This window comes from Dipodomys spectabilis, unplaced genomic scaffold (assembly GCF_019054845.1).
Source record: "Dipodomys spectabilis isolate Male_0828 unplaced genomic scaffold, ASM1905484v1 ptg000266l, whole genome shotgun sequence".
Lineage (NCBI taxonomy): Eukaryota > Metazoa > Chordata > Mammalia > Rodentia > Heteromyidae > Dipodomys > Dipodomys spectabilis.
In genome coordinates this window covers 2,878,274-2,906,257 of record NW_024870943.1, presented here as the reverse complement: position 1 = coordinate 2,906,257, position 27,984 = coordinate 2,878,274, and the positions used below count along the sequence as shown (strand labels likewise).

The 27,984-nt window shown below is 54.8% G+C and overlaps 3 protein-coding genes across 7 annotated transcripts; 2 read left to right on the top strand and 1 right to left on the bottom strand.

The window, feature by feature from the left end:
• Positions 1 to 820: 820 nt before the first annotated feature.
• Positions 821 to 11,765, top strand: Scaf1 (SR-related CTD associated factor 1). Of its 3 annotated transcripts, none has more exons than XM_042700478.1 (11): positions 821 to 857; positions 3,501 to 3,617; positions 3,823 to 3,880; positions 4,344 to 4,438; positions 4,683 to 4,783; positions 4,889 to 5,004; positions 6,089 to 8,899; positions 9,424 to 9,506; positions 9,743 to 9,961; positions 11,071 to 11,199; positions 11,336 to 11,765. In XM_042700478.1, the coding sequence occupies exons 2-11, from the start codon at positions 3,507 to 3,509 to the stop codon at positions 11,525 to 11,527; spliced, it is 3,915 nt and encodes a 1,304-aa protein (XP_042556412.1). In that variant the 5' UTR covers positions 821 to 857; positions 3,501 to 3,506; the 3' UTR covers positions 11,528 to 11,765. The 3 variants fall into 3 exon arrangements, with proteins under 3 accessions (XP_042556412.1, XP_042556415.1, XP_042556411.1); XM_042700481.1 differs by lacking the exon at positions 821 to 857 and adding an exon at positions 873 to 1,056; XM_042700477.1 differs by lacking the exon at positions 821 to 857 and adding an exon at positions 1,066 to 3,114.
• Positions 11,766 to 12,713: 948 nt separating this feature from the next.
• Irf3 (interferon regulatory factor 3) lies at positions 12,714 to 17,382 on the bottom strand. 3 transcript variants are annotated; one of them, XM_042700462.1, is made up of 8 exons: positions 17,204 to 17,382; positions 16,374 to 16,546; positions 15,473 to 15,647; positions 15,319 to 15,389; positions 14,974 to 15,151; positions 14,499 to 14,879; positions 13,538 to 13,653; positions 12,714 to 12,937 (listed from the first exon to the last, which is right to left on the bottom strand). In XM_042700462.1, the coding sequence occupies exons 2-8, from the start codon at positions 16,536 to 16,538 to the stop codon at positions 12,770 to 12,772; spliced, it is 1,254 nt and encodes a 417-aa protein (XP_042556396.1). In that variant the 5' UTR covers positions 16,539 to 16,546; positions 17,204 to 17,382; the 3' UTR covers positions 12,714 to 12,769. The 3 variants fall into 3 exon arrangements, with proteins under 3 accessions (XP_042556396.1, XP_042556394.1, XP_042556395.1); XM_042700460.1 differs by having other exon boundaries at positions 17,167 to 17,381; XM_042700461.1 differs by lacking the exon at positions 17,204 to 17,382 and having other exon boundaries at positions 16,374 to 16,755.
• A 134-nt stretch (positions 17,383 to 17,516) lies between these two features.
• Bcl2l12 (BCL2 like 12) lies at positions 17,517 to 23,275 on the top strand. The gene is made up of 7 exons (XM_042700463.1): positions 17,517 to 17,625; positions 18,197 to 18,311; positions 18,506 to 18,648; positions 20,054 to 20,140; positions 20,226 to 20,317; positions 20,900 to 21,187; positions 23,131 to 23,275. Exons 2-7 carry the CDS (start codon positions 18,205 to 18,207, stop codon positions 23,179 to 23,181), a joined length of 768 nt encoding a protein of 255 aa, XP_042556397.1. The 5' UTR covers positions 17,517 to 17,625; positions 18,197 to 18,204; the 3' UTR covers positions 23,182 to 23,275.
• The last annotated feature ends 4,709 nt before the right edge of the window (positions 23,276 to 27,984 follow it).

Genomic DNA, 27,984 nt, shown 5'->3' with positions numbered 1-27,984 from the left:
TAGGAAGCGATTAGAGTGGGAGTTTTGGATTCCTGGGGGGGAGGAGGTCTGTGTGTGTATGTGTGTGTGTTGGGGAGGGGGCTGGTCCCTTATTATGTTCAGTAAGGGAGCGAACAAGGGGCCCAGACTGTTGGGTGCCGAAGTTTGAAGAGGCTGAGAACCCAGAAATCTGGATCTGATGTTACTGGGGAGGGGAAACCTGAATTCTAGTTTTCGCGTAATTAATGTGTTTGAGACCTAAAATGGCCTGAGGATCCGATTCGATTCCCAGGAAAGAAAACTAAGATCCCTGAGTCCAAGGGAGGAGAGAATTGGGAGTCTTTACTCTTCTAGGTGAACGCATTTAGAATTCGGATTTCTCTGTCCCGAACGAGGAGGCTCCAGGGCCCCTACTCCAGAATGTGGGCGGGCAACTTCCAGCCGGGTCGGCTAATACCAAAGAACTACAATTCCCTGGGATCAGCTCGGCCGAGCGTCTACGTCATTTCCGGTCCCACTGCCCTTTCTTCTTCCCCTCCTCCCCTGCGCATGCACGGCACTGTGGGGCTTTACCGCGGGCTACAGCAGCCCCGCCCACTTCACCTCTCACCCCTTTGCTGTCCCCGCGCGACGGAGGCGGCGCGCGGACTACGCATCCCGACGTGCGTCGCGCGTGCCCGGCCCCAGGTGTTCGTTTGACTTCTGGGAAATCGAGTCCGCTTTCCCTCCTGCCGGCCTTCAGGGCACCGTACTTTGTACTTCAAATCCCGGCAAGCTCAGCGGCGTTTTAGCTACGCCCTTCTCCTCCTCTGCTCGCGAGCCCCGCCCCAGTCCGCCCCGCCCCGCGCCGCGGCCGGAGCCGCAGCCCGAGCGGCGGGGTAAGATGGCGGCGGCGGTCTGGGCCGCGGGACTCGGGCCTACCGGGGTGGGCGGGGCGAAGTCGGGTCGCTAGTTGTCCCCAGGTGACCCGCACACTCCAGGGGGCCTGGAGGGCTTAGCGGAGCAGTCTCAGACCCCTCAGCGGTGGCGAAAGCTGGCGTTGAACGGGGGGCCTTCTTAGGGCCCCGGGACGCGTTTGTGGGTACCAGGGGGCGTCTTCGGGCGTCCCGGAGAGACCTGGGGGTGTCCAGAGGGCCTGGATCGAGCCTCGGGCCTGCCCTCCATCATATAGCTGACCTAGGTCGTGTCGTAGGTGTTGTAGATCGTTTTTATGGGGTGACTGGAGGGTAGGGTCTGTTCAGAAGGTTTTGGGGCCATATTGAGGTTTTGAGCTATGTCCCAGGAGAGAAGGAGGTGTGCATTCTCTGTGGAGTATCTTCAGAGCCACCTAGAGCCCCTGGGGGTATGTCTGTTAGGGCTGCGAAGTGTCTCCATGGGCTGGCCTGAGGCTGCGACTAAGCCACCTAGATGTGGTGCCATTTATTGGTCTAGAAGAACTTATCACAGGGCTAATCAGAAACCCCTTTAAAGGGCCACGTTGAAGGAATGAGATGTGTCCACAACGGGAGGGAGGCCAATATCCTGATGCACTGAGAGGCCTACATGGGTCTCAGAGGTCTGGAAAGTGTCTGATCTGGGTGACAGGAGGCTGGAAGCAAATCTGAAGGTCCTGGAACCTTTGAGGTGGCTTTGATGTGATTGCAGGAATTCTCTCTATACTTGGAGTACACTCAAATGCCTTTTGAGTCTCTATAAGTACGTAGAGAATAATATGAAAGAGATGGTTGGAAATTCTGCCCAGCTCAGATGTACTTGCCCTTCAGAAAGTAATTCAAATGAAAATTGCTTGGAAACAAATGCCTTGTCCTGAAGCTAGAATTTTTTTCATGTAGGTCTGAGACGGTGTGTAGGGTCACCTGGACTTTGTCTAGTACTGTTCAACCTTGATCCACAGTTAAGAAAAACGTTTTTAGTGAAACCAATACATGCCAATGTGTGGATTTAACAGATATTCAAGTCCCCATGAATTGGTATTTCTACTTAAGCTTTGTGAAGAATTTTCCATTATGTCTTATTTATTTACAACAGTCATATAGGAAACCTTTAGCTGCTCTCAGATCCTAGACAGGGAACCATCCATCTAGAGGGACCTAGCAGTGTCTGTAAAGCCTTATAATGTCTAAAAGCTTCAAGGAGCCAACGGAAGGTCTCCCCCACAGCAGTGGGGACCTATCTTGGTATGCTGTTGGAGGTTGGGGACCTCCAAGTCTGTAGCCAAAAGATAATGATTGAGCTTGATTTGTGACAGTCACTGTTCCGGGGAGCAGGTGGTACTTCCCCAGAGGTGTTGGACAGCAGCCTTAGGGACGAGCGGGGTATTGAGTATTGATTGAAGAGGCTGAGATTGATTGATCGTCTGGGTGGAGCAGATTTACCGGAGTTAGGCAAAAGCCTCCCAATGTGGAGAGGTTGGAGTTCAAGTGTGTGAGTATAGAAGCTTAGGCCCAGCTTGATATTCTATGCCACGACAGAAATGAGCTCTGAAGCCTTTTCTTAGCAGGTGTACAAGCAAGGAATTGGGGAGACAGATGGAATGCAAACCAGGACACACAGAACTAATAAGCTGGCACTGTTAACATATTTTGAACACCTAGGCTATGCTAAGTATGTGGCTTTGAATTTTCTCGGCTAATCTCTGAGAATAAATGCTGCCCTTGCCATTTTCAAATAAGCACACTGGGTAGTGTAGAGTTAGGGAGTATGGACTTTCTAAGAATTTGGAGATTGGATATTGTTTTCAGAGTAGCAGATTTAATAGCAGTGGAACATTCCAGCTGTACTGTTCGTATTTTCTGAAGCCCTAATCAAGATGTTCGCCAGCCTGAAGATTCCTGATTGGGCACTGAAATCCAAGAATTTCCGAGGCTTTGACCATGCTTACACAGCACAGGCATTTGGGTGATTGGCAAGTGCCCCGTTGGGTTGGTGGCGACTGTATGCCTTTCTGAAGTTTAGCCTTTTCCTTTTAAAAGTGGCCTACTGGACTTGCAGGTTTCTCTGTCATGATTCCATCTTGTGCATGTAAATAACAATTCCTCGGTCCTTCACCATTGAGGACGATGGATGCTCTATGAAGCTGTGTGGTAGCTGACATTCTGTGCCATCAGCACACTGGCACCTACCTCTTTGGGAAAGGTGGGTTTATCAGACTGTGGAACATACTCTTTTGAACTCGTTGAAATCACAACACCAACTAGCCCCAGTGTTGGGTCTCTGTCCCTTCAGAAGAGGGAACAAAGTATAGAAATTTGGGTAGGTTTGTGAGGAGTGAAGGGGGAGGAGCTAGGGAACCAGATGTTGAAAAGGACCAAAGGAGGAGGCAGTAAAGGAGAGGACCACTCTAGACCTCTAGACCCTGCCTGTATGCCTGGTCCAAAGACAGGGTGGATGGGGGTGAAGTGGACAAGAGGCAGGATGCTGTTTTGAGGCAGTGGTGGAGGCCCCAAGGTCTTCAGGTCCATCCTCTACTTCCACCCCTCTCCCTCGGCCTCCACTCCAAACTGTCCCTTCTTGTCCACCAGGTGACCATGGAGGAAGAAGATGAGTCTCGAGGGAAGACGGAGGAGTCAGGCGAGGATCGTGGTGGTGATGGCCCACCTGACAGAGACCCTACACTTTCTCCTTCTGCCTTTATCCTGGTGAGGCTCCTGGGAACCAGAGGCTGGGAAATGCTGGGAGTGTGGTTCCTGGACCAGAGGAAGGATGTCGGGGTGTGCGTCTTGGCTGAGGACTTGGATCTGGCCGTCAGGGTGTCTGGAATGTTTGTTTCCCAAGAAGCACAGATGTCAGCCGGAAGCCTTCAACATGTAGTCCTTCCCCTCACTATCGCCTTCTTTTCCCTAGCGAGCCATTCAGCAGGCTGTGCGAAGCTCCCTCCAGGGGGATCTGCCAAGTGATAAAGGTATGGTGCATGCTGGTTCTGTTCAGCCCCCACCATTCTCTGTTCATTCATGAGATTGTCCCAGGCCTCTGAAGTGCCTCCTTTGTCTTGTCTCCCAAGCCTGTGGTGTTCCCCACACTGGCTGCCTTCGAGAGACCCACAGGTCTAGATCAGAGAAGGCCTAGTGACATGCCAGAAGTAGTCTGGGCACTGGTATAGTTCATAGTGGGTGCAGGGGCATCTGGGGTAGGCAGGAAGGGCCTGTCCCAGAACCCAAGACCCAATAGGACTTGGAGGCCAAGTGCAGGTGTGTGGATTTTCTCCTGAGGGCAGATAGGCCAGATGGATGAGAACCCAGAAGAGGGTGCTGGGAAACCCAGGGGACTGAGCTGCGAGAGTAGGGTTTCCTTAGCAGGCCTGGCCTCCTCTCCTTCTGTCCCCAAGGCCTTTGGCTCCATTCCCTCATGCAGATCTCTCTCCCTAGATGGCTCGCGGTGTCACGGCCTTCCGTGGAGGCGCTGCCGGAGTCCACGGTCAGAATCCCGGCCTCAGGAGTCAGGGGGCACGGACACGGCCACTGTGAGTGAGAGAGGATGGTACCTGTATTCCTGGGTCTGGAGGTCTGGGGTGCTCAGCAGGGGCAGGATTAAGGCGTAGCCTGGCCTCAGCACCAGATCTTGGGCAATTGGTGGCTGTCAGAAGGGGGGGAATCACTGGGTCCCCAAGTTTTCTTGTGCTTCTCATGTCTGGGAACCCCAGAGGTTAGGAACTGGGGAAATTTTGTGAGTCATCCCACCATGAAGCCCCTCCTGCCCCATTCCAGGTGTTGGACATGGCCACAGACAGTTTCCTTGCGGGACTGGTGAGCATCCTAGACCCCCCAGATACCTGGGTTCCCAGCCGCCTGGACCTGCGGCCTGGCGAGTGAGTACCTGGAGAGCTGGTGTGGGAGCTGCCCCCCCCCTCTTTCCCCTCCACCACTCCCTTCACACCCCGTCTCCCCAGCTCATCCACTACTTTGCCTTGCAGAAGCGAAGATATGCTGGAGCTGGTGGCTGAGGTCCGAATTGGGGACAGAGACCCCATCCCTCTCCCTGTGCCCAGCCTGCTGCCCCGTCTCAGGGCCTGGAGGACAGGCAAAACGGGTATGTGGGGGTTGAGGTGGAGCTGGGCAGGTTGTTCAGGCTTCGTTACCACTTCCATTAGTCGTGGTAGTGACCATTATGTCCTTCAGACAGAAATCTTCACATGGGCTGGGAATGTGGCTTAGTGGTAGAGTGCTTGCCTAGCTTGCATGAAGTCCTGGGTTCGATTCCTCAGTACCACATACACAGAAAAAGCCGGAAGTGCTCAAGTGGTAGAGGGCTAGCCTTGAGCAAAAGGACAGTGCCCAGGCCCTGAGTTCAAGCCCTAAGACTGGCCCCCCCCAAAAAAAAAAAATCTTCACGTTAGATTGCAGTAAAAGTCATATGTGCATGCAATTTGGATAGCAGAGGCAGAGCCTCAAGATTTGAGACTAGCACGGGCTACCTAACCAGATGCTATGAAAAGACATCAAGGCCTGTGCAGGTGCAGGTGTAGCTAAATTAAAGGCCATGCAGGATGGAGCAGTGGTGTCCAGGGCTCCATGTGCTGCGAGTTCCTCATGGTGTCTTCATCCTCCCGAGGGGCTACAGTCTGAAAGTGACATGTCACTGGCTTGAGGGTACCTCGCAAGCCTTGATCCATGGTTCATCATGGAGAGAGAATCTATTTCCAGAGTTCACAGGGTGGCAGTCAGCCTCGCTTCTTCCTGCAAGGAGCAGCTGGTGGAGGGCAAGGTTCTGGGTCTGGAGGTGGCGTTTGGCCTGAACCGTAGCCCATTCTGCTGGGGGGACCCTGCCCTTGGGCTGAGCAATTCATAGACTTGAGGGCCAGCATGTGATGCATGAGGTCAGCCAAGCACTCCATTTGGTGGCCTGAGAGTGCCGGCTGTTCCTATTTGGTTGCTTGACTTTGAGGAAGATTGTCTAGCTGTGTACCTCAGTTTCCTCTTGTGCCTATGGGTTGCAGCTCCTACAATGGAGTTAGAGCATCCTCGAAGTGGCTCAGCTAAAGCTCCTGGGCAGTGCCTGGTTCCACAGCACTGCGGGGACCCGTGCAGCTGGGGCCATGATGGGTGCCGCTCTGCTCATGGCCAGGGAGGAGTGAGTGCGCTCCTGACCCAGCTGTCTGTCTGTCTGTTTGCAGTTTCTCCACAGTCCCACTCTTCTCCACCCACCTGTGCCCACCACCTCCTAACCTTGGGCACTGGGGATGGGGGCCCCGCCCCCCCGCCTGCCCCCTCCTCTGCCTCCTCCTCTCCTTCTCCTTCCCCTTCCTCATCTTCCCCCTCTCCTCCTCCTCCCCCTCCTCCCCCTGCGCCCCCAGCCCCGCCTGCCCCCCGATTTGACATCTATGACCCTTTCCACCCCACCGATGAGGCCTACTCCCCACCGCCGGCTCCTGAGCAAAAGTATGACCCCTTTGAGCCTACCGGCTCCAACCCCAGTTCGTCCGCGGGGACCCCTTCACCGGAGGAAGAGGAGGAGGAAGAGGAGGAGGAGGAGGAAGAGGAGGAGGAGGAGGAAGAGGAAGGTCTGTCGCAGAGCATCAGCCGCATCTCAGAGACCCTGGCTGGCATCTACGATGACAACAGTCTGAGCCAGGACTTCCCAGGTGACGAGAGCCCCCGCCCCGACCCCCCGCCTCCGGCCACGGGGCCCGGGACTCCGCCCCAGGCGGACTCCACCCGCGCGGAGGGAGCCACGCGGAGGCGCGTCTTCGTGGTGGGCGCCGAGGCCGAGGCGTGCCGGGAAGGCAAGGTCTCCGTGGAGGTGGTGACGGCTGGGGCCGCGCTGCCTCAGGCCCTGCTGCCCCCCGCGGACTCGGAGATCGAGGAGGGGGAGATCGTGCAGCCCGAGGAGGAGCCCAGGCTGGCGCTGCCCCTGTTCCGCGGCGGGCGGCCGGCCCGGCCTCCTCCGGCTCCCGCGGCCACGGCCGCGCCCGCCCCGCCGCCGCCTCCGCCTGCTGCCGCTGCCGCCGCCGCTGCTGCCGCCGCCCGAGCCCCGGAGGGCGACGACTTCCTGTCCCTGCACGCTGAGTCGGACGGCGAGGGCGCCCTGCAGGTGGACTTGGGGGAGCCGGCGCCTGCGCCCCCTGCCGCCGACGCCCGCTGGGGCGGCCTGGACCTACGCCGCAAGATCCTGACCCAGCGGCGGGAGCGCTACCGCCAGCGCTCGCCGTCCCCGGCCGCCGCCCCTGCGCCCGCGCCCGGCGCCGGCCCGCCTGCCCGCAAGAAGTCCCGGCGTGAGCGCAAGCGCAGCAGCGAGGCCAAGGAGGCCGCCCCGGGCCCCGGCGCCCCGCCGGCCCCGCCGGCCCCCGCCTCGCCCTGGGACAGCAAGAAGCGCCGCTCCCGCGACCGCAAGCCCAGCTCTCACGCCGCCGCCTCCGCCCGCCGCCGCTCCCGCTCCCGCTCCCGCTCGCGCTCCGCCCGCCGCCGCTCGCGCAGCTCCGATCGCCGGCGCGGGGGCCGCCGCTCGCGGTCCCGGGAGAAGCGGCGCCGGCGGCGGCGCTCAGCGTCCCCGCCGCCGGCCACCTCGTCGTCGTCATCCTCGCGCCGGGAGCGGCACCGGGGCAAGCACCGTGATGGCGGCGGCAAGAAGAAGAAGAAGCGCTCGCGCTCCCGGGGCGAGAAGCGGGCGGCCGACGGGGGCGAGAAAGCGGCGGGAGGCGGCGGGCCGGCGGCGAGCTCGGCCGAGCGCGAGGGCCGCCGCCGCGGGGCCGTGCCGCCCTCCATCCAGGACCTCACGGACCACGACCTCTTCGCCATCAAGCGGACCATCACGGTGGGCCGGCCGGACAAGCCCTCGCCGCGCGGGCCCTCGCCGGGCCCCGCCGCGTCGCCGCGGCGCGAGGTGCTGTACGACTCGGAGGGCCTGAGCGCCGACGAGCGGGGCAAGGGCGGCGACAAGGAGCGGCGCCGCGCAGGGCCCGCCGCCGCCGCGTCCTCGTCCTCCTCCTCGCGGGACAAGGGCTCGCGCCGCAAGGGCCCGGACGCGGCTGAGCGCGAGCGGGAGCGCGACCGCGACCGGCCGTCCAAGAAGGCGCGGCCCAAGGAGGCGGCGGCACCGCCCGCCGGGCCCCCGAAGTCGGCGGCCAGCAGCGGTTCGGGCTCATCTTCGTCCTCGTCGTCCTGCTCGTCGCGGAAGGTGAAGCTGCAGTCCAAGGTGGCCGTGCTGATCCGCGAGGGCGTCAGCAGCACCACCCCGGCCAAAGACACCGCCGGCCCCGGCTCCATCGCCGTCAAGTTCAGCCGCGACCGCGAGAGCCGCTCGCCCTTCCTCAAGGCCGACGAGCGGGCGCCCGCCGACGCCGCCAAGGCCGCCGCGGGCAGCGCCAAGCCCAAAAAGACCAAGGCCAAGGCCAAGGCCGGGGCCAAGAAAGCCAAGGGGACCAAGGCGAAGACCAAGCCGTCCAAGACGCGGAAGAAGGCCCGCAGCGGAGGCAGCGGCGCGGCCGGCGGCCCCGGAGCCCTGAAGAAGTCTAAGGCGGACAGCTGCAGCCAGCCCGCCGGCCCCAAGGGCGCCGAGGAGACGTCCTGGTCCGGGGAGGAGCGCGCGGCCAAGGCCCCCAGCACCCCGCCGCCCAAGGCCGCGCCCCCGCCGCCCGCGCTCACCCCGGACTCCCAGACTGTGGACAGCAGCTGTAAGACCCCCGAGGTCTCCTTCCTGCCCGAGGAAGCTGCGGAGGAGGCTGGGGGCCGGGGTGGGGAGGAGGAGGAGGAGGAAGAAGAAGAAGAGGAAGAGGAGGAGGAAGAGGAGCAGCAGCCTGCCACCACCACAGCCACCAGCACAGCCGCGGCTGCCCCCAGTACTGCCCCCAGCGCGGGGTCCACAGCCGGAGACTCGGGGGCGGAGGACGGGCCAGCCGCCCGCGTCTCCCAGCTGCCCACGCTGCCCCCACCCATGCCCTGGAACCTGCCGGCTGGTGTGGACTGCACGACCAGTGGTGTCCTGGCCTGTGAGTGTGAGGATGGGAGGCAACGGGGATGCCCTGAAAGAGTGGGTACCTCATGATGTGAACTGGAGAGCTACTGGGGGGGGGCACAGACAGGGGCCGGGGGTGCACCAGAGCTTTCCAGAAGGCCAAGTTGGGCTTCTGGGAAAGAGTGATTAGATAGGACTGGCCAGAAGCCCAGGACCGTGAGGCCCACTGAGCTAGGCCAGGGCAGAAGAGATGACTTTTGCTGGGCAACTTGTCCCTTCAGGATGGCAGAGGTGTGGGAGAGGCTAGGACTTGCCACAGGTTGGCTCAGGCTATCACTCTTGTCACCTTGTCGTCACTGTGACCCTTATCCCGGGAGTCCAAGAGACATGGAGGGTCCATGGTGATTGGCTCAGTGGTCCCATTGTCCATAGGTGAAGTCTTCTGGCCTGTCCTGGGACCAAGGGTGAGGAACAGGCAGCAGCAGGTGTCTGGGTGAGGGGCATCTCTTCTGGTACCCTTTTCCCAGCCCCATGTTCACACCTTCCTGCCCCCTGCAGTGACTGCACTTCTCTTCAAGATGGAAGAAGCCAACCTGGCGAGTCGAGCAAAGGCTCAGGAGCTGATCCAGGCCACCAACCAGGTGGGCTCCCTTGGGGAAGAGTCCCCGCAGCCCTTTCTTTTGTCCATTGCCTGGGGTTAGGAGAAAACTACAACTCCCAGCAGGCCTCCGGGCAAGGTATTGGCCACAAGAGGAGCCCAACGCCCCCAGACTGTTGGGAAGTCACGGTGGAAAGGTGGAAACCACAGGGGACGGGTACAAGTCCCATCTACCCTATCCCCACCACCTTTTGTTTATCTCCCCACTTCTCCCCACAGATCCTCAGCCACCGGAAGCCCCCCTCCAGTCTAGGGGTGACCCCAGCTCCTGTACCCACCTCTCTGGGTCTGCCCCCTGGCCCCTCCAGCTACTTGCTTCCTGGCAGCCTCCCCCTGGGGGGCTGCGGCTCCACCCCTCCCACTCCCACTGGGCTGGCAGCTGCGTCTGACAAGAGGGAAGGCAGCAGCAGCTCGGAGGGACGTGGGGACACAGACAAGGTGAGCTAGCCTCAGGGATTGTGGGTTGTCACTAATGGGGTTGTCACTAATGGGCAGTAGGAAGAGATGAACTTTGGGAATGGAAGACTAGGAAAGGGTTCTGGGCAGACTTAAAAGGAAAGTACATATTTATATCTATTTAGTATGTATGTGAATGTGCGTATGTTCAGAGATCTACACCTGCACACGTTACTGACAACCCTCCCTGGTAGCCTGAGTTCCTGGCTGCTGCCCCTGGTGCTCTGCTTCTAGCCATAGCACCGCCTCTCAGTGACCCTTGGTCGTCCACCTAAGCTGCTCTTAACTGTAGTCTTAACTGTTGCAGTCAGAGTAAATACTGGAGTTGCTGGCCATGGTGGTGCCTGCTTATAATTCCAGCTACTCAGCAAGCGGAGGCAGGAGGGCTTCAAGTTTGAGACCACCCTAGGCAAAGTTATTACAAGGGTATCTCAAGTGGTAGAGCTCCTTTCTAGCAAGTGAGGCCCTGAGTTTTATCCCTGGTACCAAACCAAAAGCTAAATGAAGCTGAATACAGTGGCTCACACCTGTAATCCTAGCTACTCAGGAGAATCACAGTTTAAGGCCAGTCTAGGCACAAAACGTTGGGGAGACCCTGTCTCAACTGAGCAGCTGGGCACAGTGTCCTGTACCTACCTCAACTCAGCTGGGCACAGTGTCCTGTACCTGCCATCCCAGGTATAGTTGAAATAAAAACAGGAAGCTAAAGGTGTAGGCCAGCTTGGGCGTAAATATGACCCTATTTGAACGATAACGGGTTGAGGGTATAGCTCAGTGGTGAAGCATCTGCGTAGCTTGTGTTGACTGCCTGGGTTCCTCGCCCAGTTGCACAGCAAAACAGTACCAGTCATAATGGCTTGGCTGTTGCCATCTGCCACCACACTGAGAGTGGGGGACATGTGTCCTGGTCTTGGCTGAGCCAGGACAAGTACGGCAATGAGAGCACAGGGCAGACCTTAAGCAGGATGACTAATGCTTCCTGGAGCAGCTGGAGGGCCAGGGAGGCTAAGGTGGTAAGTGGAGGCAGAGGACCGTGGAGGCCTTCATCCGGAGCTGCTGTGCCTTTCTCCCACCCGGTCCCCACTCGCCAGTATCTGAAGAAGCTGCACACCCAGGAGCGTGCGGTGGAGGAGGTGAAGCTGGCTATCAAGCCGTACTACCAGAAGAAAGACATCACCAAGGAGGAATACAAGGACATTCTGCGGAAGGCAGTGCACAAGGTGGGCGCCATGGCCAAGGGGTTCGTGAACCTGGAGGGGAGGGGTTTGGGGGGACAGGCCACCTGGGCCTGTCATCAGAGTGGCATTGAGGGAGGGGGCCCTGGCTGCAACTCTAGCTGCTTCCCCTCCCCCCCAGATCTGCCACAGCAAAAGTGGGGAGATCAATCCGGTGAAGGTGAGCAACCTGGTGCGGGCCTACGTCCAGCGTTACCGCTACTTCCGCAAACACGGGCGCAAGCCGGGGGATCCCCCAGGACCCCCCCGGCCATCCAAGGAGCCAGGACCCCCTGACAAGGGTGGCCCAGGCCTGCCCCTGCCCCCTCTGTGAGCCCCCATCTGTCCCTCCTGCCCCTTGCCTCTTTGAGATTCTGGACATATTTATGGCTCCACCTCCCCACTCCCCTCCCCCGTCAGTGGGATGACTGGGGGAGGGTTGCTGCAGGGAAGAGGAGAGCCCCCTGCTCCGCCCAGCCCCCTACCCACCTCCTCCGTGCCCATGCCGGCCCCATTGCCCCTTCCTTGTTCGTGCCCAGTTCCCAGTTTCATTAAAGATTTCATGAAATGTAGCCCCAGCCCCATAATGCTAGCCTTTTCTTTTCAGAGACAAATTTGGGGGGTGAAGGGAAGGACCCAGGAGGTACTGCCTGTCAGGCCAGGGAGCAGCGTGCAGGCTGCTGGGCAGGTGCAGTGCCCTCGGCCCATTTCCTCATACACAGTGGCAGAATCACAGACACAGGTGGTAAAGTGCAGTAGTTGGCTGCGGATAAAGTGGGTGACTGGGATCCCAGCCCCCACCCCCTCCCGGCCCCCAGTGCCAGAATTACCCCACCTGCAGGAGCCCTTTGAGCTGATTGCTTTTCAGCAGTTCTGTAGGCTGCTGGTGGTCTAACCTAATCTGCTCAGGGGGAATGGAGCAGGGAGCAGGGCCCAGGGCCAATCAGGCAGCATGGCTTCCATCAGTCGCCCCTTACCCTGAGCCGCAGCCCATCAAGGAGGGGTAGCAGGCCCAGAACCCCTGCCCAGAAAAGAACCTGAGGTTGGAGTTGGGCACCAGTGGCTCATACCTGTAATTCTACTTAGGAGGTTTAGAGCTGACGATCAGGGTTCAAAGCCAGCCAGGGCAGGAAGGTCTGTAAGATTCTTATCTCCAATAAACTACCAGGAAACCAGAAGTGGCGCTGTGGCTCAAGTGGTAGAGCACTTGCCTTGAGCTGAAGAGCTAAGGGACAGTGTGCCCAGGCCTAGGGTTCAACCCCACGACTGGAGGGGAGGGAGGGAACCTGAGGCTGAGGCCAGAAAGGGGCCCAGGGTAACTGGATCTAAGCAAACCCTTTCTAGGCAAAGTGGAGCTCCCTCCTAGTGCAACCCTGGAATCCTCACCTTCCACCAGGTCTCTGGAGCAAGAAAGGGGGCTAATGTCAGCTGTCCCCCTGCACAGGGCCTGGTTACCAAGCACTGCTGCATAGGTAAACTGACAGCTGGGCTGGGACACCCAATGCGACACACCGTATAACTACAGCAGGAATTGCTTTATTGGTCCCAGCAACCCTAGGCCTGGGCCTCCAGGAGCCTAGACCTCCATGTCTTCCACCAGGTCCTGCAGGTAGGCCTTGTACTGGTCCGATGAGAGGGAGAGGGGTTGGCTGTTGGAAATGTGCAGGTCCACGGTGTTCTCCAGTGAGGAGGCCCCCCCCAAGCGGGCCATTTCCAGAAGGGCTCTGAGGCATGTGGGAACAACCTGTGGGGGCAGTGCGGAGCCCAGTCAGGCAAATTGCCCACCTACCCAGTTCCATCAGCCCCCAGCTTAATTTACCCACATGGAACCACCAACTATAGGCATGGTGGGAAATGTAGTTTTTCCCTCAAGGGAGCCCAGTATCCCTAGGGCTGAGCAGCTGAGGGTGTGGTAGGGAGGGGGCTCAAGATGGAGGTCTAAGCCAGGCACCAGTGGCTCATGCCAGTAATCCTAGCTACTCAGGAGGCTGAGATCTGAGGATCACGGTTCAAAGCCAGCCTAGGCAGGAAAGTCCGAGAAAGTCCTATCTCCAATAAACCACTTGAAAACGGAAGTGGTGCTGTATCTGAAGAGCGCAAGGACAGCGCCCAAGCCCAGAGTTCAAGCCCCATAACAGACCAAAAAAAAAAAAAGATGGAGGTCTACCAAGTATAGGAGCTAGAGATGTCAAGTCAGGCTTTCTAGTGAGATCACCAACTACACCCCTGAGAACTGTGAAGTTGTCCTTTCCCACAGGTAATTCTGGGAGTTGTAGCTCCTGGAGCTATAACTTTTCTAGGTTAAGACCACCTGCCAGCCCCAGGAGCCCTGGACAGCAGGCACCTTGACCATCACGAGCCTCTTGACCCACGGCTGGTCCCGAGGCCACGCCTCTCCCACACAGAACCAGAGGGTGTAGCGTGGCGAACGTCTACTTCCTTCCATGAAGGCAATGAGATCTAAAGGCACAGAAGTAGGGTCAGAGAAGGGAAGAACACACTTTACCCACTCCCAGTCCCACTCTCCCGTGGCGAAAACCCTTTGCCACTACAAATGGGCTGCCGGTCTGAGGAAAGCCTCTGCAGCTCTGGCATAAACTTAAATGTTCTCCCTCCTCCCCATCAGGAGGCTGGGGGGGTGGAGTGGGGGGAAGGGATGGGACACCGGACTGCCCCTCCCCCTGCCTACCCAGAACCCCAGCCATTAGTTGACATAGGAACGTTTTGACATACTGAACTTTTTGCCCAGGGCCTGGCTTTGAACCCTGATTATCTGATCTCTGCTTTCCAAGTAGCTGTTATTACAAGCCTGAGCTAGTTCTTTTGGCTGGGAATTTATCTTCCTTGACTGTCTGGATGTTTTGGTGCTAGGATGGAGCACAGAGCCCTGTGCATGCTAAGCAGGCACTGCACAACTGAGCTGCACCACAGCCCTCTCGTTTCTTTTTTCCTTTTTTGGGGGGGTGAGTTTTTTGGTCGGTTGTGGGGTTTGAACTCTGGGCCTGGGCGCTGTCCCTCAGCTCTTCAGCTCAAGGCTAGCACTCTACCGCTTGAGCCACAGCACCACTTCCAGCTTTTTCTGTTTATATGGTGCTAAGGAATCGAACCCAGGGCCTTATGCATAAGGCAAGCACTCTACCACTGAGCCACCTTCCCAGCCCCCCTTCCATTTCTTTGGGTATCCCCTGCCCTGATGACCGTGATGGGCAGCCTTCTCTACTGATTCCTGAGCTACACAAGAGTAGCCTTCTGCCCCAGCTCCCTTCGCCACCATGCCCTTGGCTTCCTATGAGGGGGGGGCTCACCTGTCACGAAGGGCGCTAGGTTGAACACGTCTGCATCCTTGTCCTTGGGGACCTCACCATCATGCCCGTGCCCGCTGTTGGGGAGCAGCTCCTCCCCTATGGCCCAGTAAGCATGGGAGTGTCCCAGGCGACGGCTCCACAGCTGCTGCCCAGCCCGCCACAGAGCCAGGCCACCCTTCAGGCCACTGAGCACATGCCTCACGAAGTCCTTCACTCCCCTGTCAGACAGCGACAGCCCAGGGTCTGGCAGTGCTATTGGCTGCCAAGGCAGCGTCGGGTCCACATCCTCTGAGCCCACCAGCCGCAAGCCCTGGGGGCAGAAGACGTTCCGCTGGAAGACTTGCCGGCCTCGGTAGAAGACGGTCACCTCGAACTCCCACTCTGACCAGCAGCAGCAAGAAGGAAAGAGACAGAGGGGGCCAGAGTGAGGGCCACTGTCCTACTGCAGTCCCCCCACCCTACAGGTGGCACTCACGTTCCTCAGACACCAACAGCAGCCTCAGTGGGTTACCAGGGGGTGCCGGGTTTGGGTGGGGCATAGAATTGTTCAACAAGACCTGAGGGTAGTGATCAGGGGCCACAGCCAGGCCCGAGGCACCCTCTTGTGGGAGTGAGGCCAATGCCATGTCACCCAGCAACTCCAGGAGGTCTTCCTGGAGAAAGAAAAAAAACAAACATTTCAACAGGCTTTCTGGATCAGCAAATGGGAGACTGGAGGGGATGAAATGGGGGTCCAAGGGGAGAGGACAAGGCCTGAGCAGGCCTAGAGGATGAGGCTAAGGTAGAAGCTGCGGGGTAGGGGGACTGGGTGTAATGTCACCTGGGTGTCTGGGGTAACGCCTCCAGCATCAGTGTCTGGAGAGGTGTCAAGGTGAGGAGAGTCTCCAGCCTCTGTGGAGAGAGATGTGAGCAGAGTAGGGGCAGAGAGCACTACAGCCCCTTCAACACCTCCAAATGAAACTGCTTTGACATACCTGATGAGTCCACAAACTCGTAGACCTTATGCGGGTCATAGGGGTCCTTGCTCCGGTCCTCAGTGAGGCGTATCCCTTCCTTCCTATTCAGGGCAGACCGGAAATTTCTCTTCCAGGTGGGCAGGTCTGGCTTGTCTTTCCCAGGAGTGTAGGCACCGCTGGCCTCCGCCCAGGCCTGTAGCACAATGGTACCCAGATGCTCCTAGAACCCTAACACAGCCCACAGGACTTTCCAACTCTGCAAGGCACCACCCCCAAATTGTTGGTGTCCCAACATCCTCCGTCACCGTCCCCCCCCACACCTATGCCTCTAGTTTTCAATATTTGTATCCTAGCTACTCAGGAGGCTGAGACCTGAGGATCATAGTTTGAAGCCAGCCTGGGGAAGGAAAGTCTGCAATACTCTGATTTCCAATTAACCACCAAAAAGCCAGAAATGGAGCTGTGGCTTGAATGGTAGAGTGCCAGTCTAGAGTGAAAAACCTAAGGGACTGGCTGGGCACTGGTGGCTCACGCCTGTCATGCTGGCTACTCAGGAGGTTCAGATCTGAGGATCCCAGTTCAAAGACAACCCTGGCATGCCAGAAAGTGCGTGAGATTCACATCCAACAAATGACTCAGAAAATGCCAGAAGTGAAGCTGGGGCTCAAGTGGTCAAGAACTAGCCTTTGAGCACAAAGAGGGTCAGGGACATTGCCCAGGCCCTGAGTTCAAGCCCTAGGACTGGCACTGTAACTCTGTCAGTAGCATCCCATCCTGCTTCCCAACAACAGGCCCTGAACCTGCGGGTCCCTACCCTCAGGTTCAAACCCCACCCACCCCACATTAGCATGAGCCCGCCCCTGGAGCGGTAACCCCGCCCCCTCGAGGCTGCCCTGCTCTAGCAAGGTTTCCCGCGCACCTGGAAGATGCCGAAGTCCACCAGCTGTGCGTCCTGCCGCAGACCGTGCTTCCAGGGGATTCGGAAGCGTCGGCGGTTCGCGTCCAGCCAGGCCACGCCTTCCAGCCGCCCCTGGTCCAGCTGCGATATCAGCCAAGGCAAAATCCGCGGCTTTTGGGTTCCCATGGTCCGGCCTAGGTGTGCGGGGCGGTTCCTGAATGCGGGCGCCCTCTGGAGCCCACCGGGCCTGAGGGTAACGCGCCTCGGTGTAAGCTCCCCGCTCCCACCGCCCCCGTGGCAGGTTTTCCTGGGGGTACAAAACTCCAGTCTGCTCACGCCATCCTCTAGAGACTCTCCCTTAGTCCCACAGCCAATGCAGACCCCCCCCCCCTTTCCTCCTCAGCGCGGCCCCTCGACGCCGCCAGGGCAGATCCCTCCATCCCGCACGCGTCCAAGGCTGGGGACAGGACCCCCTCCCCTCGCGATCTCTGAATCTCTGAGCAGATGTGGACCCCACATTTTGCCCTGATGTAAGCCCCCTTCCCCACCGAAGACCCCCCCCATCATCTGCAGGATGGATCTCCACCACCGCCCCCGAACAGCCTCAGGGCAGGACACGCCCCCATTTTCCAGAATGTTGTTTCCCTGGGTCAGAGAAGCGCCCCCCCCCAGCCCGTGTAGAGCCCTCCCCTCCGTCTCCCGCCCCACTCGGTCTAGTTTCCCCAGGGCCAGCTGTTGAACGTCCCTCCAGATTCAGGGACGTCCCGTCCGGTTTCTCAATCCGCCCAGTCCCGAACTCTTCCGCCTTCCCTACCGTGGCGAAGTCGGGCGCGCACGGCGCTCGGGCCCACCCCGGGTTTGGGGGGTTGCAGGTAGCTGTCAGACTCGAAGCCGTGCAACCCGCTTCTTGTCAGCTAATGTTCCCGGCGCTGGGCCTTTTCGTCTCGATCGATTTCTCGAAATACAAACTTTTTCATGTTTCGGACGACACACTTGAAAAACCAAAAGTGGGTTCGGAAGAGTCGAGTCCATCCTCCCGCCCCACCTCCTCGTGACCTTTTTTGGACTTCCTGCCGCGGGCATGCTGGGAACGTCATATGCAAATGACCAGGCACGCGGTATTCGCCACCCACCCCCGCCGCTTCTACGTTGGGGCGGTTACCAACTCGATGCAGTGCGCAGGCGCGGGAAAGTTGAACTGAGAAAAAGTTTGTACAATTTGAATAGAGACCGTGGAGGGGACTAAGATACCGGCGGTGGGGTTCCGGACCAGGTGAGCTGCGTGTCACGGGAGAGGCTTGGGGAGGAAGGGGCTGAGGTTCAGGAGTGGCCATCCCCAGTCCTGCTTCTTTGGCATCCATATCTTTAGGATCCCCCGAACTCACGCCTGAGTTGGATAGTGGGAACTACATCTCCCAGCAGGCTGCGCGGCAAAATAAGCTCGGATCAAGGGAACTATTTACCGCGGAGCCTACTGGGATTGGTAGTTCTCGATTCTCTGGGGCTCTAGCAGCTTTGCTTGTGCCCGCCGAAGTCTGAACTTTGAAGCCTTCTGCTCACTCGAGGATCCAGGAGCACAAGTTTCCAACCATTTCCTTTTTTGAATTCAAGAATCCAGACTCTTCCTTTCCCTAAATAAATCAGGCCTCAGACCTCAATCCCCGCTCCCCTCACCCCCCAGGAGCCCCCAAACCTCAACTTTCCTGCTGAGTTCAGGAACTCGAAAGTGCTTGGGAACGCTCAAGTCCTGACCTCCTCTTCGTTTAGGGACTAGAAGTCCGGGCTGTAAGCCTCCTCTTCATAATGAACCTTGGCTCTGTCCATTCCCTTTCCCTCACCCACAGGTACCTCTATGGCAGGCTCCGAAGAACTGGGGCTCCGGGAGGATACACTGAAGGTCCTAGCTGCCTTTCTTAAGCGGGGAGACACTGCCGGGTCCCCTGTTGCAACCCCGCCGAGGTGAGAAGAGTGCTGTTCTGTTCCACGCACAGGGCCTGCACTTGGGTGGACGGTCTCTGTAACTTTGGCTCCTGATCTCCGCCTCTCTCCTTTCTTCATGCCTCGCTATAGCCCCTGTCTTGGGTATTGCAAATGCAAAGGGCCTCTTTGCGAGGGATGTCTGGGAGTCACTCTCTGAAGTTTCACTTCCTCAGGATCCCTCACCAGGAGGAGCCGACAGATTTCCTGAGCCGTCTTCGAAGATGTCTTCCTTGTCCTCTGGGGAGAGGAGCCGTTCCACCTGAGTCCCCTCGACCTTGCTCCCTGCCCATCCAGCCCTGCTATGGTTCAGAGCCTGGTAAGAGATTTCCCCAGATCATCTGCAGAAGCTGGCATGGCCGGGAGCGTTAGTTCCTAAAACACAGACAGGACGCTATCATTTAGTCAAGGCTCTCCAGCACATCATCATCATGTCTTACCTTCCACCCCAGATTTTGTCAATTCTATGTGCTACCTGGTTGGGGATATGGCCGCTGCCTAGCTAGTTATTATCTCTAGCTAATTATTATTCTTGCCCTCTAAGGAGGCAAGCCCCTCTGGTAGCTACAATAACCTCAGAAGACAGGCAGAGACTTGGTTTCAATCACAACTTCCTGGCTACTATGTAGTAGGACTCTAGGAGCAATCCATTTTCTCCCTAGCTCCTCTGTTGTTGTCGTTTTTTCTTGTTTTTTCTTCTAGTAGCAGGGTAAGAATGGAGTAAGGAACTCAGGGGCTAAGTTCTGAGGATCACGGTTCAAAGCCAGTCCAGGCAGGAAAGTCTGTGAGACTCTTATTTCCAATGAACCACCAGAAAACTGGAATAGGCCCTGTGGAGAGCGCTCACCTTGAACTGAAGAGCTCAAGGACAGCATCCAGGCCCAGAGTTCAAGCCCCACGACCGACCAAAAAAAAAAAAAGGAAGAATGGAGTAAGGAATCATTGGACTTGATCCAGTGAGAGCCAGGTTTGCTTTCATAAGCTAATAATATCTTCGAGGTGTACTAGCAGTAAAAGGAATTTGCAGGTGGAGAGATGAATGATGTGATCAGTTGATGATGTCTAAAATGGGAGAGGGTTAGGATGATATTGACAATGTGTCTTCTGTTTGCCTTCTTGGATAATAATCATCCCTAAAATAATTATTTCTTCTTCTGCTTCTGCTTCTGCTTCTTCTTCTCTTCTTCCTCCTCCTCCTCCTCTTCCTCCTCCTCCCAGTCCTGGGGCTTAAACTCAGGGCCTGGCCACTGTCCCTGAGCTTCTTTTGTTCAAAGCTATAACTCTACCATTTGAGCCACAGCACCACTTTCAGCTTTTTCTGTGTATGTGGTACTACGGAATCAAACCCAGAGTGCTCCATGCATGCTAGACAAGCACTTTACTACTAAGACACATTCCCAGCCCATCAGCCCTGAAATTCTTAGTTCAGTTTGGAGACATACTGAAGTAGAAAAGGACAAAGATTTGAGCATCTTGTGGGGGGAAGAGAGAGGGGGTCATGAGGCTTGAACTCTGGGCCTGGGCACTGTCCCTGAGCTTTTCAGCTCAAGGGGAGCACTGTACCACTTGAGCCACAGCAACATTTCCGGTTTTCTTGAGGTTAATTGGAGTTAAGAGTCTCTTGGACTTTCCTGCCTGGGCTAGCTTTGAACAGTGATCCTCAGATCTCAGCCTCCTGAGTAGCTAGGTATGAGTCACCAGCTCATGAACTCTTTTTACCCCAGGCCCAGCCACTCCAGACTTCTATGCCCTGGTGGCCCAGCGGCTGGAGCAGCTGGTTCAAGAGCAACTGAGATCTCCACCTAGCCCAGGTGAGGTGCCAAGGTGCTCTGGGAAAGGATGAGGGTCAAAGGGTAGTCACGGCTTTGCCCCAGTGAAATCCTCTTCTGTCCCCAGAGTTACAGGGTCCCCCACCTACAGAGAAGGAGGCCCTACTTCGGAGGCTGGTTTGCTTGCTGGAAGAGGAGGCTGAAGTCATCAATCAGAAGGTGACTCAGGCCTCCATTCTATGCTTTACTGGGACTGGGACTGGGACTTTGTGAGATGGTGGGATACTGAGATTAGAAGCTGGATCCGGGAAGCTGAGAACAACTGTAAGTCCTGTACCGGAGAGGCTGAGACAGGAGGATCTTGAGTTCAAGGCCAGGCTGGACTATATCGTGAGATTCCCCAATCCCTAGAAAATTCCATTTCCTGTCTTATACATGTCAATCATCCAATGTACGGTAGAGGGCAAAGTTGCTGGTTTGGCCTGGAGACCAAAAATGGCCCCTGGGGAGGCGGGGGCTAGAGGCTCAGAAATTTAGACCGCATCTAAAGTTACTCTTGGCTCTGATTGGTTGACCAAGAACTAGCCAGGGGCGTGGCTCAGCAATTCAGACCTATGACACTGTCCGGAGAGCCGTTGGCCTTATGGTGTGGTTTATGATTGGCTAATGTGATAGATGGGAGGGGCTGAGCCTTAGCAACTGGGTGGGGCATGAACTAGGAAGCTATGCCCCCAGCCTCCTATTGGCTGGCTGCTAGGTTATGGCTGAGATTCACCATCTCTTGCCTTTGGCATCCCACAGCTGGCCTCTGACCCCATCCTACACCGCAAGCTGGCCCGCCTGTCAGCAGGATCCTTCTCCCGCCTAGTGGAGCTGTTCTCCAACCGGGAGAGCAGCCCTCATGGGAGCCGCACAAGCACCTCCTTGCCCTGTCCCGGACCCCCACCGCCTTCTCCGGAACCCTTGGCCCGCCTGGCCCTGGCCATGGAGCTGAGCCGGCGTGTGGCACGGCTAGGGGGCACCCTGGCTGGACTTAGCGTGGAGCACGTGCACAGCTTCGCACCCTGGATCCAGGCCAACGGGGGCTGGGTGAGCCACCAAAGCGTCTCTGGGCCTCAGTTTACCTACTGTAATGGGATGGGGTGGTGGGGAAGGAGGCAGAGCTTAGACTTCCTTACTGAATTCCATGTTCCGTTCATTCCCTCTGTGCTTTTCCAGCCCTGGCTATAGACCAGGCACTACATATGCCTGTGCAAACCACTGCTGTGAGGCGACTAGGCCTCAGCTTCCTCTTTGGGAAGTAGGGAGAATGGGAACTGCTGGAATGTGATTTCCTCCATGCTCACTTCAGTTCCTTCTGGAATCGCCCCCAATAAGGGCTTTCATGGCTCCCCTCTTTTTGTGTGTGCTGGTACTCTAGATTGGTGGTACTCTACCACTTGAGCCATACCTTCATGTTTTACTTTTTGCTGATTAGAAATAATCTCAAGGACTTTCCTGTCTGGGCTGGCTTCAAACCGCTACGCTCAGATCTCAGCCCCCTGAGATCTTACCCCCAGCACTGCAAATAACAATAATAAACCAGGCCTCAGTGGCTCATACTTGAATCCTAGTTATTCTACTCAGGAGACTGAGATCTAAGGATTAAGGCTATCAGGACAGACAGCTGAGCTGGAGACATAGCTCAAATGGTAGTATGTCATTCATGAGCAAAGAAGCCCAGAAAGAGCCGGGCACTGGTGGCTCATGCATGTAATCCTAGCTACTCAGAAGCTGAGCTCTGAGGATCAGGTTTGAAGCCAGCTTGGGCAGGAAATTCTTTGAGACTCTTATCTCCAATAAAATACTCAAAAAAGCAGGAAATGGCGCTGTGGCTCAAGTGGTACAGCGCTCACTTGAGCAAAAGGTCAGAGGCAGTGCCCAGGTCCAGAGTTCAAGGACCCAGGGCTGACAAGAAAAAAAGGAAAGCTCCAGTATCTATCGACACACACACACACACACACACACACACACAAGGCTGGAATAGGATTTTCACTTACTATTGTTTTTATTTTTGCTGGTTGCCTTCCTGCCTCTATCATACATCTGTGGATCTCTCCCCCATTTACTGTCCTCTGCTGTCTGATTGGTCTCCAGCGCGCTGGCTGTGTGACCTTGGCAACTGTCCCCATCTCCCTAGCAACTGTCTCCCACCCCTGGCCCACATGAGTAGCATCTCAAGTCCCCTGCATTGTCGGTCTGTACAGGGCTTCAGTAAGAGAAGGACCATGCCTGCCCTGGGAATGTCACCATTGCTTCCTAGGGTGGCGGAAGCTAGCTGGGTGTTTCAGGAGCCCAGACACAGCCTGTAGGGCTGCAGAGGGCTTGAGATGGGAGCAGGAGGGGCAGCTGGACCATGCCAGGCCTGCGGTCACCCAGACAAGGTGGCTGGGTGGCTCTGAGCGGCAGACTCAGAGTGGATTTCTGAAGTCTTGGCGCCATCTGGTGGCCACAGATGGAATCGACTAGTGGGCTAGTGCGGTTAGGGAGCTGGGGGGGGGGTGGTCACACCAAGGTGGGGCCGTGGAGGATTCTGGGTTTAATCAGAGATGGGGGCGGGGCGGGGTATAGAGATGACACGTTTGTTTAGTGGGCTGGATATGGGGGCTTCAGCCCAGAATGCTAATGTGAGCAGCCCAGGGCCAACTCAGTATCCTGAGATGGGAAGAATGGGGTGGAGAGGGGACAGGCAGAGGCTGGTTAAAGAGCAGTCAGGTGAATGGAAGCCATGGGGAAGAGGTGGTGCACAGGCCAGGGCCCTGGATGACAGTGAAGCTCAGCAGAGAAGCTGGCTTGTGTGTAAGCATGGTCTCAGTTAAGACCTACAACAACCAGGCAGGGGACAGGAGTCTGCACAGAGACACCGCTCATGGCTGCTGAAATGCCAAGGCGCTGTGCTCTCTGGATGTCTTGTGTCTCCTTGTCTCTGTCCCTTGCCCTTCTGAGCCTACTGATGGGCCTCTGGCCCTCTCCACCCCCCCCACCACCACCAGGAGGGCATCCTGGCCGTCTCACCTGTGGACTTGACCTTGCCCTTGGATTGACATCTTCCTCAGAAGCTGCTAGAAGATGGGACTTCAACTCTACTCTACTTGCTTGCTGTGCCGAGCTCTCTTCTTTCCACTCAGGGCTGGGGGAATGGGGTGTGGGGGGAGGCTGCCCTACCTGTTTGCCAAAAAAGATTGCATTGGAAGAATGTTTCATATTTTCATATTAAAATATTTTCAAAGTACTTCTTCTTTCTTACAAGAACTCATGTTTGGATTGTTTATTTTTGCTTCCTTCACTGTGGTGCCACAAGTATTAGCTAGAGCCTCAAGCTTGCTAGGCAAACTGGAGTTCTGTACCTGCCCTTATGTTTTTGTTTTTTCCTGCTAGACTTTATTTATGTCAGTCATGGGGCTTGAACTCTGGACCTAGTTGCTGTACCTCAACTCTTCAGCTCAAGGCGAGTGCTCTACCACTTGAGCCACAGTGCCACTTCTGGTTTTCTGGTGGGTCACTGGAGATGAGAATCTCACGGACTTTCATGCTGGGCTGGCTTTGAACCTCGATCCTCAGATCTCAGCCTCCTGAGTAGCTAGGATGACAAGCGTGAGCCATCTGCGCTCTGCTGCTATGATTCTTATTTATAATCTGTATAAGCCCTTAGTTGTACAAGGGGTGTTTCATTGTGACATTTCAAAAATGTATACAATGTGTCCCCCGGCCAAGCTCCAGGGTTACTGTCCCTTCTCCCTTCTTGAAAAGAGTTTCAGGAGCTTTCATCCTTCCATTTTCCTACAAGCAAACCTGCTACATGGATGGGGTCCTGTCCTTCTCGCTTTGGCATCGCCCTTCCCCCTCCCACCAGTGCCACCATACCCCCACTTGTACCAAAGGGTTTCACTATTTCAAACATGCCTGTATTAACAGAATCCAGAAACACATAAAAAAAATAATACACTATGATCAGGTAGGCTTCATCCCAGAGACACAGGGATGGTTTAACATACGTAAGTCAATAAATGTAATCCAGCATATCAACAGAGCCAAGGTCAAGAATCACATGATTATCGCCACAGATGCAGAAAAGGCCTTTGATAAAATTCAACATTCATTCATGCTAAAAGCTCTGGAGAAAATAGGAATAGAAGGAACATTTCTAAAAACAATAAAAGCCATTTATGACAGACCAATAGCCAATATTATACTTAATGGGGAAAAGCTACAACCAATCCTCCTAAAAACAGGAACAAGGCAAGGATGTCCACTGTCTCCACTCCTCTTCAACATAGTCCTAGAACCCTTAGCCAGGGCAATAAGGCAAGAAAAAGACATTAAAGGGATCCGCATAGGGAAAGAAGAAGTGAAACTATCCCTTTTTGCAGACGACATGATACTATACCTCCACGATCCCAAAAACTCCATCCCCAAACTTTTAGAAATCATAAGTCACTTCGGCAAAATAGCAGGATACAAAATAAACCCACAAAAATCAGTTGCCTTCCTATACACTGATAACGCACAGGAAGAGAGGGAAATAAAGGGAGCAACCCCATTCACAATAACCTCCCAAAAAATAAAATATTTAGGAATTAACCTAACCAAAGATGTAAAAGAACTATTTAATGAGAACTATAAAAAGTTAAAGAAAGAAATTGCAGAAGACACTAGGAAATGGAAAGACCTCCCATGCTCCTGGATAGGCCGACTTAATATAGTAAAGATGGTGATACTTCCAAAACTAATATACAAATTCAATGCAATTCCTATTAAAATCCCAATGACGTACATCACTGAAATACAGAAAACAGTCCAAAAATTTATATGGAACAACAAAAGACCTAGAATAGCCAAAACAATTCTAGGGGATAAAGACAATATGGGAGGGCTATCCATGCCGAACTTCAAACTCTACTACAGAGCTATAATCACAAAGACAGCATGGTACTGGCACAAAAACAGACCCGAAGACCAATGGAACAGAATAGAAGATCCAGATATAAATCCACAGGCCTACAGCCAGCTGATATTCGACAAAGGAGCCAAAGACATACAATGGAAGAAACACAGCCTCTTCAACCGCTGGTGCTGGGAAAACTGGGCAGCCACATGCAGAAAACTAAAAGTGGACCCCAGCCTATCACCATGCACCAACATCAACTCAAAATGGATTAAAGACCTTAACATTAAACCTGAATCTCTGAAACTACTGCAGGACAGAGTAGGAGAGACACTTGAACTAATAGGCACAGGAAGGAACTTCCTGAACAGAGTCCCAGGGTCACAACAAGTTGGAGAGAGACTCGACAAATGGGACTACCTTAAAATAAAAAGCTTCTGCACAGCTAAATCTATCGCAACTAAGCTAGAAAGACAACCAACTAATTGGGAAAAAATATTTACCAGCAATATATCAGACAAGGGGTTAACATCCTGTATATACAGGGAACTCAAGAAACTAATCCCTCCCAAACCTAACAAACCAATTACTAAATGGGCAAGGGAACTAAAGAGGGACTTCTCAAATGAAGAAATAAAAATGGCAAAGAAACACATGAGGAAATGTTCATCATCCCTGGTGGTGAAGGAAATGCAAATAAAGACAACCCTGAGATACCACCTTACCCCAGTCAGAATGTCCCACATCCACAAATCAGCCAACGACAAATGCTGGAGGGGATGTGGAGAAAGAGGAACCCTATTACACTGCTGGTGGGAATGTACACTTATACAACCACTTTGGAAAGCAGTCTGGAGGGTCCTTAGAAAGCTAAAGATTGACCTCCCTTACGACCCAGTCATACCACTTCTAGGCATCTACCCTGAACAACAGGAACCAATATACAAGGACACGTGCACCTCCATGTTTATTGCAGCACTGTTCGCAATAGCTAGGATATGGAAACAACCTAGGTGCCCCACCACAGATGAATGGATCCAAAAATTGTGGTATCTATACACAATGGAATATTATGCAGCCATTAGAAATGACAAAATAATGGCATTTGCAGGGAAATGGATGGAGCTAGAAGGAATCATGTTGAGCGAGGTAAGCCAAGAACGAAGAGACAAACGGTACATGGTCTCCCTCATAAGTGGATGCTAAATCCAAAAGGTTAGTGATACGACAAAACTAACAGGACTTAAGAAACAAAGAACTCCCGCTCATCTGGTTGAACCACTACTAAATATCCTCATGCTGCTGATCACAAATATGGTATATAACATGTGAACACTGTTATATATTACAGACTGTGGTAGACAATTTGCTCCAGGGAAGTTAGAATGAACTTGTGACTTTGAAATTATGTAATCATTTAATCACAATCAAAAAAAAAAAAAAAAAAAAAAAGAACCTCGGGGAAGGGAGGGAGGGAGGGGATGGTAGGGGGAAAACAATGGAGGGGGTAACAATGTTCAAGAGGAAGTGTACTCATAACCTCACTCATGTAACTGTGACCCTCTGTATAGTAGCTTTACAATAAAAAAAAAAAAAAAAAAAAAAAACATGCCTGTATTACAGTTTCAAGCCTTAACATTGTCAATGGAAAATATTAGTTCAGAGAGCTCTGGTTTGCTAGTTGGCTTATTTATTCAGTCTTTGTTTGTTTGTTTTTGAGACAGCTAAATCTGGCCTGGAACTTGTGATTCTACTCTCTTCACTCCCAATGTCTGGTATTATAGGTGTGCAGCATCACATCTACTGATCTCTGGTGTGTGTGTGTGTATGTGTGTGTGTGTACATACGTGCACTTGTATTCTGGGGTTTGAACTTGGATTAAGCACTGTTCCTGAATTTTGGGGGGGGTCAGTTGTGGGGCCTGAACTCTGGGCTTGGGAGCTGTCCCTCAGCTCTTCAGCTCAAGGCTAGTGTTCTACTACTTGAGCCACAGTGCCACTTCTGGCTTTTTCTGCTTATGTGGTGCTGAGGAATCGAACCCAGGGCCTCATGCATGCAAGGCAAGAACTCTACCTCTGAGCCACCTTCCCAGGCCCACCAATAGTTCCTCACTGCAGGATCTTTTTTAATGAATTGAACAGGAAATGGTGATTACTTAGGTGTTTGTTTCAAATTCCATGACATAATGGGCACATGACATTATATGCAAATTTTGCCTTCAAAATTTAAAGTTGATTTGCTAAGAGCAATGTTTTTAGACTTCCAGTGATCAAAGTAGCTATTACTGGGTGTTGGTGGCTCATGCCTGTTATCTATCTTAATATTATAGGCATGATTAGGAGTATAGCCACATAAACCTAGACCTTTTTTTTTTTGTCAGTTGCTGGGCTTTAACTCAGGACCTGGGCATCATCCCTGAGCCTCTTTATGCTCAAAGTTAGCGCTCTACCACTTGAGCCACAGAGCCACTTCCAGCTTCTGAGTGGTTAACTGAAGATAAAGAGTCTTGCAGGGACTTTTCTGCCTGGGCTGGCTTTGAACTGTGATCCTCAGATCTCAGCCTCCTGAGTGGTTAGAATTACAGGCGTGAGCCACCCACGTTCAAACCCTAGAGACTCATATCCAATTAATCAGCAAAAGAAAAAAAAAAAAAGGAAGGCTTGGCTCAAGTACTAGAGCCCCAGCTTTGAGAAGCTGAGCAGAGTTGAAGTGCTGATACCAGCACGCGCGCGCGCGCGCGCGCACACACACACACATTAAAACAGCCAAGCACTGGGGGCTCACACCTGTAATCCCAGCTACTCAAGAGGCTGAGATCTGAGGACCACAGTTCAAAGCCAGGCCGGGCAGGAAGGTCCATGAGACTCATCCATCTCCAATTAACCACCAGAAAACTATAGAGACTGGAGGCCGAGGAGTCTGGTGGACCTACTAAGTTAGGAACAGAAGAGAGATGGTGCTA

What these genes read in the sequence shown, in the direction of transcription:
- Scaf1 (XM_042700478.1), top strand. Translation starts at nt 3,507, where the DNA reads ATGGAGGAAGAAGATGAGTCTCGAGGGAAGACGGAGGAGTCAGGCGAG. An exon ending in GACGTGGGGACACAGACAAG is followed by an intron (nt 9,962 to 11,070) that starts GTGAGCTAGCCT and finishes CCCACTCGCCAG; the next exon opens with TATCTGAAGAAGCTGCACAC. An exon ending in TGCGGAAGGCAGTGCACAAG is followed by an intron (nt 11,200 to 11,335) that starts GTGGGCGCCATG and finishes CCTCCCCCCCAG; the next exon opens with ATCTGCCACAGCAAAAGTGG.
- Irf3 (XM_042700462.1), bottom strand. Translation starts at nt 16,538, where the DNA reads ATGGGAACCCAAAAGCCGCGGATTTTGCCTTGGCTGATATCGCAGCTG. An exon ending in CGAGTTTGTGGACTCATCAG is followed by an intron (nt 15,390 to 15,472) that starts GTATGTCAAAGC and finishes CTCTCTCCACAG; the next exon opens with AGGCTGGAGACTCTCCTCAC. An exon ending in CCTAGCGCCCTTCGTGACAG is followed by an intron (nt 13,654 to 14,498) that starts GTGAGCCCCCCC and finishes CTGTGCCTTTAG; the next exon opens with ATCTCATTGCCTTCATGGAA.
- Bcl2l12 (XM_042700463.1), top strand. Translation starts at nt 18,205, where the DNA reads ATGGCAGGCTCCGAAGAACTGGGGCTCCGGGAGGATACACTGAAGGTC. An exon ending in CCTGTTGCAACCCCGCCGAG is followed by an intron (nt 18,312 to 18,505) that starts GTGAGAAGAGTG and finishes TCACTTCCTCAG; the next exon opens with GATCCCTCACCAGGAGGAGC. An exon ending in GAGATCTCCACCTAGCCCAG is followed by an intron (nt 20,141 to 20,225) that starts GTGAGGTGCCAA and finishes TTCTGTCCCCAG; the next exon opens with AGTTACAGGGTCCCCCACCT.